The 13335-nt window shown below is 41.1% G+C and overlaps 1 protein-coding gene across 2 annotated transcripts in view; it reads right to left on the bottom strand.

Annotated features, from left to right (window-relative positions):
- PARP6 (poly(ADP-ribose) polymerase family member 6) overlaps positions 1–12249 on the bottom strand; it is an 80943-nt gene extending 68694 nt beyond the window's left edge. For both annotated transcript variants that reach the window (XM_073652745.1, XM_073652746.1), the window contains exons 1-2: positions 11372–12249; positions 10742–10871 (exon numbers count right to left, since the gene is read on the bottom strand). In XM_073652745.1, the coding sequence (XP_073508846.1) occupies positions 10742–10744 (3 nt within the window). In that variant the 5' untranslated portion in view covers positions 10745–10871; positions 11372–12249. The remainder of the gene's footprint in view (positions 1–10741; positions 10872–11371) is intronic.
- Between the last annotated feature and the right edge of the window lie 1086 nt (positions 12250–13335).

The following is a 13335-nucleotide window of genomic DNA, read 5'->3' as shown; positions in this document are numbered from 1 at the left end:
CAAGGAATTTTTCTAGGCGTGTGGTGACCTTCTTGAACCCACAGGGGTGTTCCAGAATTTTAAAACATTGGACTGTAGCAATGAAAAATTAGTTTTTTTGCCACAAAAATATTGCTTTAGCCCAACATTTTTAATTTTCAAAAGGGTAACAGGAGAAAATAGACTGCACAATTTGTGTCCAATTTCTCCTGAGCACAACAATGCCCAATATGTGGTTGGGATCTACAGTTTGGGCACACGGCAGAGCTCGTAAGGGAAGGAGAGTTATTTGATTTTCATCGCTGATTTGGCCAAAATTGACTGCTTTCGCCATGTTGCATTTGAAGAGCCTCCAAGGTGCCAAAGCAACAGAAGCTTCTTACAAATGATCTCATTTGGGAAACTACACCCCTCAAGGAATTTATCTAGGAGTTTGGTGAACATTTTGAACCCACAGGTGCTTCACAGAATTTTCCACATGTAACACCCAAATAAAGTGCTCTTAATCCACATACCAGTGATGAGTGCCACTCCTTTTCCATTGTTTCTATTTTTTTTTCATTTTTATATGCTGCCCTCCTTTGGGCTGAGCACCACCATATCTGGTTGTCCGCTTATTCTTTTTGCCCCATGGTGCTTCCAGATTAAATGGCGTACAGGTGTGGAAGCAGAGTCAGCATTTCTACCTCTTTTTTTGTGTGATTGAGCATTTTAAACCCACAGATGATTCAGAGAATTGTGTAACATTGGGCTGTGGAAATGAAAAAATATTTTTTAAAACTAAAATATTGTTTTAGCCCCAAGTTTTTAATTTTCAAAAGGGCTATTACGTGAAAATTGACCACATAATTTGTTATGCAATTTCTCCTGAGTCAGTCAATATCCTATATGTGATCGTAAACTACTTTTCAGGCACAGTGGAAAGCTCAGAAGGGAAGAAGAGCCATATTGGAGTGCAGATTTTGCTGGAATAATTAGCGGGTGCCAAGTCACATTGGCAAAGCCCATGAGATGCCAGAACAGCAGAAACTCCCATAAGTAACCCCATTTTACAAACTACACCCTTCAATTAATTCAATTTAATAATTTGATACACAATTTATCCTGAGTACGCCAATACCCCATATTTTGTAGGAGACTGCTTTTCAGGCACAGTGCAAAGCTCAGTAGGGAAGGAGTTCCATACTGAAATGCAGATTTTGCTGGAATGGTTTGTGGGTGTTATGTCACATTGGCAGAGCCACTGAGGTCCAGAAAAGCAGAACCCTCTAGAAGTGACCCCATTTTACAAACTGCACCCCTCAGTGAATACATCTAGTGATGCAGTAAGGATATTGACACCACAGGTGCGTCACATAATTTTATTTCATTGGGTGGTGAAGAAATAATAACTACATTTAATCACTAAAGTACTGTTTTAGCTTTACATTTTTCATTTTCACAAGAGTAAATGTCTAAAAAAGGCCCCATAATTTGTTACACAATTTTTTCCTGAACGTTGGCAATGCCCGATATGTGGCTGTATAGTACTGTTTGGCCAGACGGCAGGGCAGGGGAGGGACGGAGCCTTATTTGACTTTTGTGGGACAAATTTTTCTAGAACAGTTTGCAAACTCCATTTGCAGAGCCTCTGAGTGCCAGAACAGTAGAACCCTCCCTAAAGTGATCCATTATTGGAATTTACACCCTTCTGGGGATTAATTTACGGGTGTAGTGACGATTTTGACTCTATGGGTGTTTTCCAGAAACAAACAAGCAGTGGAAGTTGCAAACTAAAAATTGCACATATGCTATTGTAGTGCCAATACATTATAGCGCACAGTACATTTAATGCCCAATATATTGTGCCCAGCTTGTGCTTCTGGAGTTACCGACCAGTAAATTAAGTGTGCTCTCCTCACTACATTAATGGCAAACATGTGGACGCTAACTGCAGTTTAGGCATTTTGTGGGGCTCAGAAGGGATGGGGGTATTTGGACTTGGGAGTGTAGATTTCGCTGGATTTCTTTAGGTGGCAGCCATGTTGATTTTCCAGAACCTTTTTGGTACCAGTAACGTGGACACCCACTATATGTCTGTTAACAGGTGATGGACCTGAGTAGAGACTTGTTTTTTGTGGGCTGACTTGAAAGTTTTGTTGGTGGCATTTTGGGGTACAGAACATTTTTGATCAGTTCATTTTTATCCTGCGCTTTACGCTGAGCACATATATCAGGGTTTCCATCTAAATCTCTGAAATATGTGATTCAGATGAAACCCTTGGACTCCGTCTGGCCTATGTTCAGCATTGTCCTTCTTTTCAGAAGTGCATAAAACTGTGGTTGACTGTGCTTTTGTATATGCCTAAAAAGATGGACACCACTAGATCATAGGCCAGACGCCTTCACACGGTCTCCATCTGCCTAATTATAGGGAATGTTCCGATGGAGATTTTGTGTGAAACACGTATTTCAGAGATTTACATGGAAATGCCAATGTAAGTGCAGAGCATAGAGTGTCAGGATAAATGTGAGACAACTTTATTCTTCAGGTCGGTGCGATTACAGCAATACCAGATTGATATCGTTTTTTACTTTCTGCTACTATCACATACTAAAAAATTTTTGCATCACCATATTTTGAAAGCTATTTTTATGCCGACAGAGTCATGTGAGAGCTTGTTTTTATGGGATGAGTTGGAATTTTTATTGGTACCATTTTTCAGCACATAACATTTTTTATTTAAATTATTTTTATTGAGGGATTTTTTTACAATATAAGGGGGGGATAATAATGGATAATAATCACATAACATTTTTTGAGCCCTTTCTGTTCCGATTTTTGGGAGGCAGAATTAGCAAAAAACAGCAAGTTAGGAATAGTTTTTCTGTTTTTTTTTTATTTTTTTATGCTGTTCACTATGTGGTAAAATTGATAAGACAGCTTTATATACGGAAACCTGGATACACGGAAACAATGATGTAAGCGTGGAGCGTAGAGTGCAGGATAAATTTGAGCCAAGCCTTACTGCGATCGATGGGAGGCAGAATGAACAAATCAACAGCAGTTAAAGAAATGGTTTTATTTTTATACGCCATTTACCTTGCGGTATAAGTGATAAGACAGCTATATTCTTCTGGTTAGTATGATTACAGTGATACCACATTTATATAGCTTTTTGATGTTTTACAAAATGTTGTTGCATTGCTGTATTTTAAAAGCTACGTTTTTTTATTTTGATGGAGCTAAATGAGGCTTGCTTTTTGCGGAACAAGATGACATTTCAGCTATACCATTTCTATTTACATTCGTCTTTTTATCACATTTTATTCTACATTTTGTTTGGCTGTATGATGAGAAAACTTAATTTTTGCTACATTTTTATTTTTTTACAGTGTTCACTAAAAGGGTTAAATTATGTGACAATTTTATAGAGTAGGTTGTTCCAGACGCGGTGATACCAAATATGTGAACTTTTTTCATTTTATTTTCTTTTATATAAATATACATAGTTATTGCCATAATATTTTCTTGACAATTTTGTTGTTGTTTATTTTGTGTTTTGTATATTTTTATTAAAAAGTTAAGTATTTTTTACTTTTCTACTTAGTCTATGGGACTTCTACTTTACTACTTTGATCATTATTGTAATGCATTTCAACACACATGTACTGCAATGCTTTACATCTCTAAGGCTGGGTGCCCACGTAGCATTTTTCAAGCGTTTATGCTGCGGAATTTCCGCAGCGTAAACGCTTGTGAAACGCTAGGTAATCCGCACCCCATGGTCCCCAAGGGGATTCCGCATGTTCTATGCACATGCTGCGGATTTTTCCGCAGCGTTTATGCTGCGTACAAAAATCCGCAGCATGTCATTTAATTTTGCGGAAGCGCAGCGGAACTCCCGCCATTGACTTGCATTGAGACGCATAGAAACCGCGACTGTACATTTGTACAAGCGGCTTCTATGCGTCTCTATGTGCGGATGGTACCCAGTTCTGGAGGAGAGAAGACTCTCATCCAGACCTGGGTACCATTGTACCTGTAAAAAAAGAATAAAATAACAAATAAAGTTTATACTCACCTTTCCGAAGGCTTCTCTCTGAATGCCGGCATCGCTTGAGGACCTGCGGTGACGTCACAGTCATGTGACCGCAGGCCCTTCACCGCTCTGTCTCGCGATATGCCGGCATCCAGGAAGCAGCCAGGAAGCAGCGCTGCAGCCACGCCGGGACATCGGGGGTGAGTATAGCTTTATTTGTTTTAATTTTTACGGTTCACACTGTATAAATCCATGCCGTTTGCATGGATTTATATAGTGTGACCTAGTTGTCAAGCACTTTCCAAGTGATGCTATCGCCTGGAAAGCGCTTGTCAATCTGCAGGCGGAAACGCATGTGAACCCGCATGTATTCTGCAGGAAAAACGCATGCACAATCTGCATGCGTTTTTTCTGCCAGGGAGATGCAGAAATGCTGCAGAAATTTTCTGCTTCATTTCTGCATCGTGGGCACATAGCCTTAGTGTTACACTGACAGAACAGGTTTTAGACCAGGTTCCTGGCATGGTCAAATAGGCCATTGCAGATGGCAGACCCGGAGGTCATTATTTGTCCTCCAGTTGCCATGGCTACCATTGGCAGCCCACGATTCCTCTGCGGGGGTGCAGTTCGGCTGGGATAGGGATCACCCTTTCTCTACCAGCCTTCTAAATACTGCAATCGCTATTGATCGCGGCATTTAGGGAGTTAAAGAGGTTGCCCGGTCAAAATCGATAAGTCTGCAGTCACACAGAGTGACTTATGAATCGTCCCAGCACAGGCACTGTGTGCTGCGGAGATTCGCCATTTCTGACCCAGGACAGGATAGTATGTATGAGTTATGCATACTCCTGGCCAGCGGGCGCAGCCTCTCTATCCATGCACTTGTATTGAGCGAGGCTGCGCCCCGTCTAATGACGTAGCCAGTCAGTGGGTGTGGTCAATTAGCGGGCGCGGGCTCGCTCCATACAACTGTATGGAGGCGAGGCCACGCCCACTGGCCAGGAGTATGTATAACTCATACATACCCTCCAGTCCCGACTCAGAAACTGGCGTGTGCTAAGGGGATTCATAAGTCTGCAGTCACATAGAGTGATTGTAGATGTATCGATTTGGTCCCGACAACCCATTTAAGCTATCATTTAAATGAAGCTACCGGCGTTGATCATGCGGGCACATCTTATGTGCCAGCATGATCACCATGATATAGCTACATCAATTTACGGGGACCCTTTCCCGATCATGACGTACACTTACCTCATATATCGTGAAGGGGTTAAAGAGAATCTGTCAGTAAGATCAACACTGCATACATACATACAGCTTTGAAAGCTAAATCCATTAATACCTTTATATCTTCTGTTTGTTTCTGCATTTCTGATAGATCAGCATTCTAATTCATATTCAAATGAGGCGTTTTAATTGCTCTGGGTGTGACAGAGCACTTCTACAGCCTGTGTCACACCCAGAATACTTGACACCTCATTTGCATATAAATTAAAATGTCGATTTCTCGGGAATGCAGCAACAGATACAAGATATAAAGGTATCAATGGATTTAGATTTCAAAGATCTGCATGCCCATATGTGTGCTTTGGGGGCTTGATCTTACAGAAGGCTTTGCTTTTAGGTGCAAACAGCAATTGTTTGTCATGTTCTACTTGATGAACTAGACCCAAAAATACAACCAGGCATTTAAAAGGGTTGAACACAAACAGTGTGTATCACCTATCAACAAAATAGCTAATAAATTCATGATTAGTCACTGCTGGAAACAATAGTGCAGATGACTGCAATCACATTTATAGGTCTATGGTATACAGTATCCATTTAAATTTACAAATACCAGGCAGTGCAGGAATCTTGTTCTAAATAAATGGTGATTTCAAGATGATCACAACCTAATCACAAAAAACTAGCGCATAACTATAAGGGATGCAGAGGTTGTGGTTACATGAAGGTTTGAGAACCTATGATGACCTTAAAGGACCCTGTTCATAATAATAATAATAATAATAATAATTTTTATTTCTACAGTGCCAACATATTCCGCAGCACATATTAGAGGGGACTTGTACAGACAATAAAATACATTACAGAATAACAATAATCACATAAATCAACAGATACCAGGAGGAGTGAGGACAATGCTCACAAGCTTACAATCTATGAGGAAATAGGGGAGACACGAAAGGTGGATGGTAACAATTGATTGCATTGTACGGTCAACCATCAATGTAATAAAAAGAGTAATCACTTAATGCTAAATTAACCAGTCACCAACCAGTATTTGAACAAGTACAGACACAGTGGTCTACTAAGTGATGGGGTGTGTGAACAGAAGATATAAGGGACCTGATTTGGAAGGAAGTTTTGTATAGAGGAAAAAAAAGGGATAGTTTAGGTGAGGTGAGGTGATAGGCCAGTCTAAAGATATGCGTTTTTAGGGCATGCTTAAAACTGTGGGTGTTGAGTATTAATCAAAGAGTCCTGGGTTAATAGTGCATTCCAAAGAATTGGCGCAGCACGTGAGAAGTTTTGGAGACGGGAGTGGGAGGTCCGGATTATTGAGGATCTTAATCTTAGGTCATTAGCAGAACGGAGGACACGGGTAAGGTGGTAGGCTGAGACGAGAGAGGAGATGTAGGACGGTGCTGAAGCATGGAGCGCTTTGTGGGTGAGGGTGATGAGTTTATATTTAACTCTACAACTGGCACAGGGTGGAGGCATCGGTGTAGCGGTTAGCAAGGAATATGATCCTGGCTGCTGCATTTAGGACAGATTGGAGAGGGGAAAGTTTAGTAAGAGGGAGACCGATTAATAGAGAGTTGCAGTAGTCCAGACGAGAATGAATCAGAGCGACAGTAAGAGTTTTTGCAGAGTCAAAGGTAACAAAAGGTCGAATTCTAGAAATGTTTTTGAGGAGTAGAAATTCTAGCCTGGGAGGGGGCCAATATTCATGGCACCCTTCCTGGGCTATTAATATCAGCCCCCAGCTGTCTGCCTAGCCTTTGCTAGCTATTAAAATAGGGGGGACCCCACATCATTTTTTTGGGGGTCCCCCATTTTAATAGCTAGTAAAGGCTAGGTATTCAGCTGGGGGCTGATATTAGTTGCCTGGGAAGCTCCGTGGGTATTACCCCCTTCCCAGGCTTCAAACATCTGCCCCAGCCATCTGCTTAACCTCCGCTAGAGACTAAAATTACGGGGAACCCCACGCCAATTTTTTTTTTAATAAATCCTTTATTTTAACACTAAATGACAAGTACAGTAACCAACACTTTCACTGTACTTATTATATATGTGACTGACATGTTTCTATCTATCTATCTAATCTATGTGTGATTCTCTATTCTTTCTATTCTAAATTGTCGGGTACCGTTGCTGAATTGCCGGCCGGCTTTTTTAAAGAGACGGTGCATGAAAACACTATTATTTTTTTAAATAAATCCTTTAACACTAAATGACAAGTACAGTAACCAACACTGTCACTGTACTTTTTATATATGTGACTGACATGTTTCTAATCTATGTGTGAAGCTCTATTCTTTCTGTTCTAAATTGTCGGGTACCAGTATAAGCCGCTGTTGAATTGCCGGCTTTTCATGTTTCACTGTGAGCACTGTTCCCTTCGATTTGGGCAACCACTGTAATGCCACAACCATCATGGCTGTGGCATTAACGTCTTAAAAAAATATTAATTCCTGCTATTCCATTTAATTGTAATGTAAGGGAGATAATGTAATGTCAGCGCTTGAGCAGGAGAATTCTCCCACGCTGGGATGGCATTCTGATGACAGGCTGGATCGCAGCTGAGCGCTGCCATCCAGCTTGTCATCCTTCAGAGACACTGCAGAGCGCAGGCATTATGTGAACTTTCGATTCCGGTATTCGATATTGTAAAAGTATCGGAATTAATTATCGGAATTCCGATACAGCGAATATCGGTCAATACCCGATATTTCAGTATCGGAATGCTCAACACTACTCATAACATCACTATATCTTGCCCTGGAACTAAGCTCTGCCTGTGGAGAGCTGAACCAACTCTGCTGCGTCACCACCAGCTCCAGAGGATCTGCACCGCAGCGGTTGCTCCATATAGCCGCATACCACAGGTGGTGTCACGAACAATATATATAAAAACTATATTCCTTTTATTTTATTCCCCTTTTATTGACCGCCCTGGGTCACTGACCAGGTCACTGCCACCGTGCCATCCCCAGCATCGACCGGCCATGCTTCCGAGTACCCCACGGCCCAGGGAGCGCGTCAACAGCACCCCCCCTCTACGAGTGGCCTCCGGACACTCAGGACCGGGTTTCTCAGGATAAGAGATATGGAATGAATAAGCCAACCTGGGAGCGTTCACCTCTGATGCTGAAACTCACATCCTCTCCTCTGGACCATAACCCTTCCAGTGCACAAAGTATTGTAGAGAACGACGTTGGAGACGAGAATCTACAAACCTCGAAATCTAGAACTCCAGATTACCATCAACCATTACTGGAGGCAGTGGTAGAGGTGAGGGCTCAAGAGGTTCCACATACTTCTTGAGTAAGGACCTGTGGAACACGTTGTAGACCTTAAGGGCCTGAGGAAGTTCAAGACGGAACGCTGCTGGGTTAATGACGGTGGTTATTTTATAGGGACCAATAAGCTTAGGTCCCAGCTTCCAAGAAGGAACTTTGAATCATATATTCTTGGTAGACAACCACATAAAGTCATTCACATTCAGGTCTAGACCTGGCAAGCATTTTCTGTCAGCCATACGATTATACCTGTCTCCCATGATCTTTAAATTACTCAGAAGACCCCACCATACCGAGGAGAGCGACGAAGCAAACCGTTCCTCCTCAGGAACTCCCGAAGCTCCTCCCCCACTAAAGGTACCAAACTGTGGGTGGTAACCGTTTGCACCGAAGAACGGTGACCTGCCAGTGGATTCTTGTCGATGATTATTAATGGCAAATTCTGCCAGCAGTAAGTAGGATGCCCAATCCTCCTGATTTTTGGAGACGAAACACCTGAGGTAGGTTTCCAAATTCTGATTGACTTACTCGGTCTGTCCATTCGACTGAGGGTGGAAGGCAGAGGAAAAGGACAGCTGCACCACCAGTTAAGAACAGAATGCCTTCCAGAACTTGGAAACAAATTGGGTCCCCTGATCTTACACCACATCGGAGGGAACCCCGTGAAGCTTCACGATCTCATTTATGAACACCTAAGCAAGTGTCTTGGCATTTGGAAGTGCAGGTAATGCGACGAAGTGAACCATTTTACTAATCCTATCTACTAACACCAAAACCACCGTTTTGCCTGCAGAAATCGGAGGTCAGTAATAAAATCCATGGACAAGTGTGTCCATGGCCTACTAGGGATAGGTAGCACAAGAAGAGTACCAGACGGACGGTATGCGAAACCTTAGAACGAACGCAAATACTACAAGCAGATACGTGTTCAATCACATCCCGATGCAACCCCGGCCACCAAAAACGACAAGAGAAGAGGTCCGCAGTTGCCTTACCACCTGGATGACCAGCAAGCACAGAGTTATGATGTTCTTTAATAACCTTACGGCCCAGATTGGATGGTACAAATAACTTTCCTGGAGGGCAGGAGGCAGGGGTGTCCCCTTCAGCCTCCAACACCTCACCCTCCAGTTCAGGATATAATGCCGAAATGACTACCCCCTTCTGTAATATCGGGGCAGGGTTCTCATGGTCACCGCCACCCGGGAAACTCCTGGACAAAGCATCAGCCTTGACATTTTTGACCCCTGGACAAAAGTAACAACAAAATTTAACCTAGCAAAAAACAGGGACCATCTGGCTTGCTTAGGGTTGAGACGTTTAGCTGACTGGAGATATGACAGGTTCTTATGGTCAGTAATAACAGTAATAGGATGGACAGCCCACTCCAACCAATGTCGCAATTCTTTGAACGACAATTTGATCTCCAAGAGTTCCCTATTACCCACGTCATAATTTCTCTCAGCCAAAGACAATTTTTTAGAAAAGAAGGCGCATGGACATCATTTACCAGGGGACGGACCCTGAGACAACACAGCCCCAACCCCCAGATCCGACGCATCAACTTCATACTGTGTTGGGGTCACCATACTGTGCGTGTGGAGGGTACTGTGGAGGAATTCACCGTGGTGGTATCATACTGTGTTTGTGGTGCACTTTTGTTGGCATTATACTTTATGGGTGCAATGAAAGGGGAATCTAGGGCTTCAGTAGAAGGAAAATTGCTTTGCAAAGGCTGCAAAGTTGTGAGATATGTTCTTCTGTGACTTTTTGTACTTCAATTACAAATGTAGTACAGTTCTTCTGATTCGCTATGTCGCTTACCCCATGTGTAGGGCATTGCAGAAGCTTAGGTATCCATGGTTACGAACAGTCATATAGTGACAGTTAGTTGGTAGTGGTCGTAACCATGGATACCCAAGCTACTGCAATGCCCTGCACATGGGGTATGTGACATAGCAAATCAGAAGAACTACACTACATTTATAATTGGAGGTATTTGCTAATACTATTATTATTACACCTTCTACATATTGGGGTAGGATCCTGAAGATGGAAATACCCCTTTAAATTACATTTTTGCAAACTACTCCTTAATTACATGTTACAAAAACAACAGAGCTCTTATCAAAAGACACAAATTGGTTGCAAGCCTCATAATTACATATAGTAATTTTATTCACATTGACCTTAATAAACTAATATTCTCACCATTTGCGTTGAGGAGGTATATCACCTAGCCACTGCCTCAGGGTTGGGGGTCCGATGCCCCCGGTAGCAGCACAGCTATCATCACATGCACTGGCATGCTGGGATGGCACAGCGAGATGTTTACTGATCCCTGTAGAGAAAAAGCATACATTTAGCGGAACCAACTCATGACTGAGAAAAACCAAGTACAGGTAAAAGAGAAGCAGAAAACTAGGCCTAAAGTAAAAAGGAGTGAAAAAAGCAACAAAAGGAAAAAAACAACCTCAGCTACAGGCATAATGGACTAACACCTGATGTATATTTGTTCTCTATTGACACTACACAACATTTGGTAACCAAGAATATATTATTATAAAATAAGATAAGCTAACCAAAGAGGAATACTGCACACTACATCCAAAATATACAGACATACAGAGAAGTAGATGGGCATATACAATAGATGAATTCATGTTCTGCACACATTGTCGCAGGTCTCGCAGGAAGTTATCACATAATTACTATATCTCTACCTGAAAACATTTTGCAATAGGCATATTAACAGACATACCTTAATAGAAATAGAAATATGCACACAAAACACTCAAACATAAACATCAGAAATGCAGGATCATTTTATTGTATACTCACATCTTCTGGCTGAGCAAAGCAGACTGTCACAATGAGACAGAAGGTATTATGGCCTGAAGGTATGTGTATGATGTTTGACACAAAGTATATCTGTGTCTTTGTGATTCTGAATCACTTCTGTATGGTGTGCATAGATTTATATGTCAATGATGATTTTATGGAAAATATTAATATGAGATATGCAGAACAGCGTAATAAAGTGGTATGCATCAATGGATGGATAGAATATGATGATAGATAGATAGATAGATAGATAGATAGATAGATAGATAGATAGATAGATTCCTTCTTGATTATATGTAAACGTAGGTTGTTGTGATGACCGGTTGCAGACAAATATAAAATGGGTTGTCAGACAAAAGGAGCAGGTCCAATCACAAGCACAAATGGGGGAGGAGGGTGACTGAGAATGAGCAGATATGAAAGGGGAACAGGAGAAATGAGGGTGGGGGAATGACTGAGGGACTTAAGAAGCTGCTGTCACGGTGTGTGGGAGACAGGGACGGAGCTTGGGAAGGGCAGGCAGGTGCTGTGGATTACAGATGATTGTCTTAGCCAAATGAATTGTCTTAAGTGGAGGCTATAATTGGATGTCTCATGCTGTTGCTATCAGCCGATGGTCGTCTCAAATTCTGTCTCAGGTGGCAGCTGTCATAGAATGCCTTTGGATGTCTCTCCGCTGATGGATGGATGGATGCCCCTTTAGAATCAGTTTTTTTTGTCTTGTGTGTTCCAAGTGAAGATGGTGTCTCTCACAGGGCTATTGTTCCTGGAGATACATAGCGGACTCCCAGATGATGGTTGTCTTTGGCTGTCAGGGGCACAGCTGCTCCTGCCTTTGTTATTCCTGTGCTGATGGCAGCTGAGAGCTGTGTACGCATGTGCAGATTATCCAGTGCAAGTCACATGACTGCTTCTGTACAGCAGGGAATAATAGATAGATAGATAGATAGATAGATAGATAGATAGATAGATAGATGGGTAGATCTAGATAGATAATATATGGATAAATATAGATAGATAATATATAGATAGATCTAGATAGATAATATGTAGATATATGGATAGATAGATATACAGATAGATGGATAGATAGATAATATGTAGATATATCAATAGATAGATTTACAGATAGATAGATGGATAGATAGATAATATATAGATATATCGATAGATAGATAAGAATTATCACAATATGCATTCACAATGAAAGTCTAAAGAAAAACACTAAGGGATAATAAAAGTTTAAAATCCTAGTTTTTCTACCCATTTCTCATTCCCAGTTTACATTCTTTATTTATGTTGTATACACATAAAGATATAACAAAGATACAGTAAAGCAGGACAGCACAACAGGACACAAAATCTAAAATAATACACATGATGCCAATCTGACAGACCGAAAAACATTACAGTACGTAAACTCTTTTTCATACTCTATTTTTTAACATTAGTTAATGAATATCACATGCACACAGGATATTCTGAAACTATTGCCCGACAATATTTTGCAAAAAGTGACCTGATGTGGAATATTAGTGATTAGGAACCCATGATTTGTGACCACTGTATTTTTACATTGAAGTCAGCCATTCATACAATCGGCTTTTTTTTCTTTGCGTAATGAGTTGAGCTTTGAATGAGACCATTGATTTTATCAAATGATATACTGGAAAATGGAAAAAAAATCTAAGTACAGTAAAATGCAATTCCATCATTAAGTGGTAAAGAAAATACAGAAACTTGTTTCTGAGACCCTTATTGTTTTCATTTTTCTGTTGCTGGACCTGTACGAGGAATTTTGCGTGCTGATTCTTTTTAATCCTACAATTTTTTGGTACATATGATGTTTTGTTTGCTTTTTATTGTGCATCAACCAGGAAATGGCAATTTTGGAGTTTTAAACGTAATTTTCTATATCGCGTTTACCATATAGAATAAATTTATATTTTTATAGCTCAGAC

The sequence above is a fragment of the Phyllobates terribilis genome, unplaced genomic scaffold (genome assembly GCF_046119375.1).
Source record: "Phyllobates terribilis strain yellow unplaced genomic scaffold, ASM4611937v1 Scaffold_11__3_contigs__length_659146591, whole genome shotgun sequence".
Classification (NCBI taxonomy): domain Eukaryota; kingdom Metazoa; phylum Chordata; class Amphibia; order Anura; family Dendrobatidae; genus Phyllobates; species Phyllobates terribilis.
The sequence above is the reverse complement of the archived record's forward strand: the minus strand, read 5'-3'. Positions and strand labels throughout refer to the sequence as shown.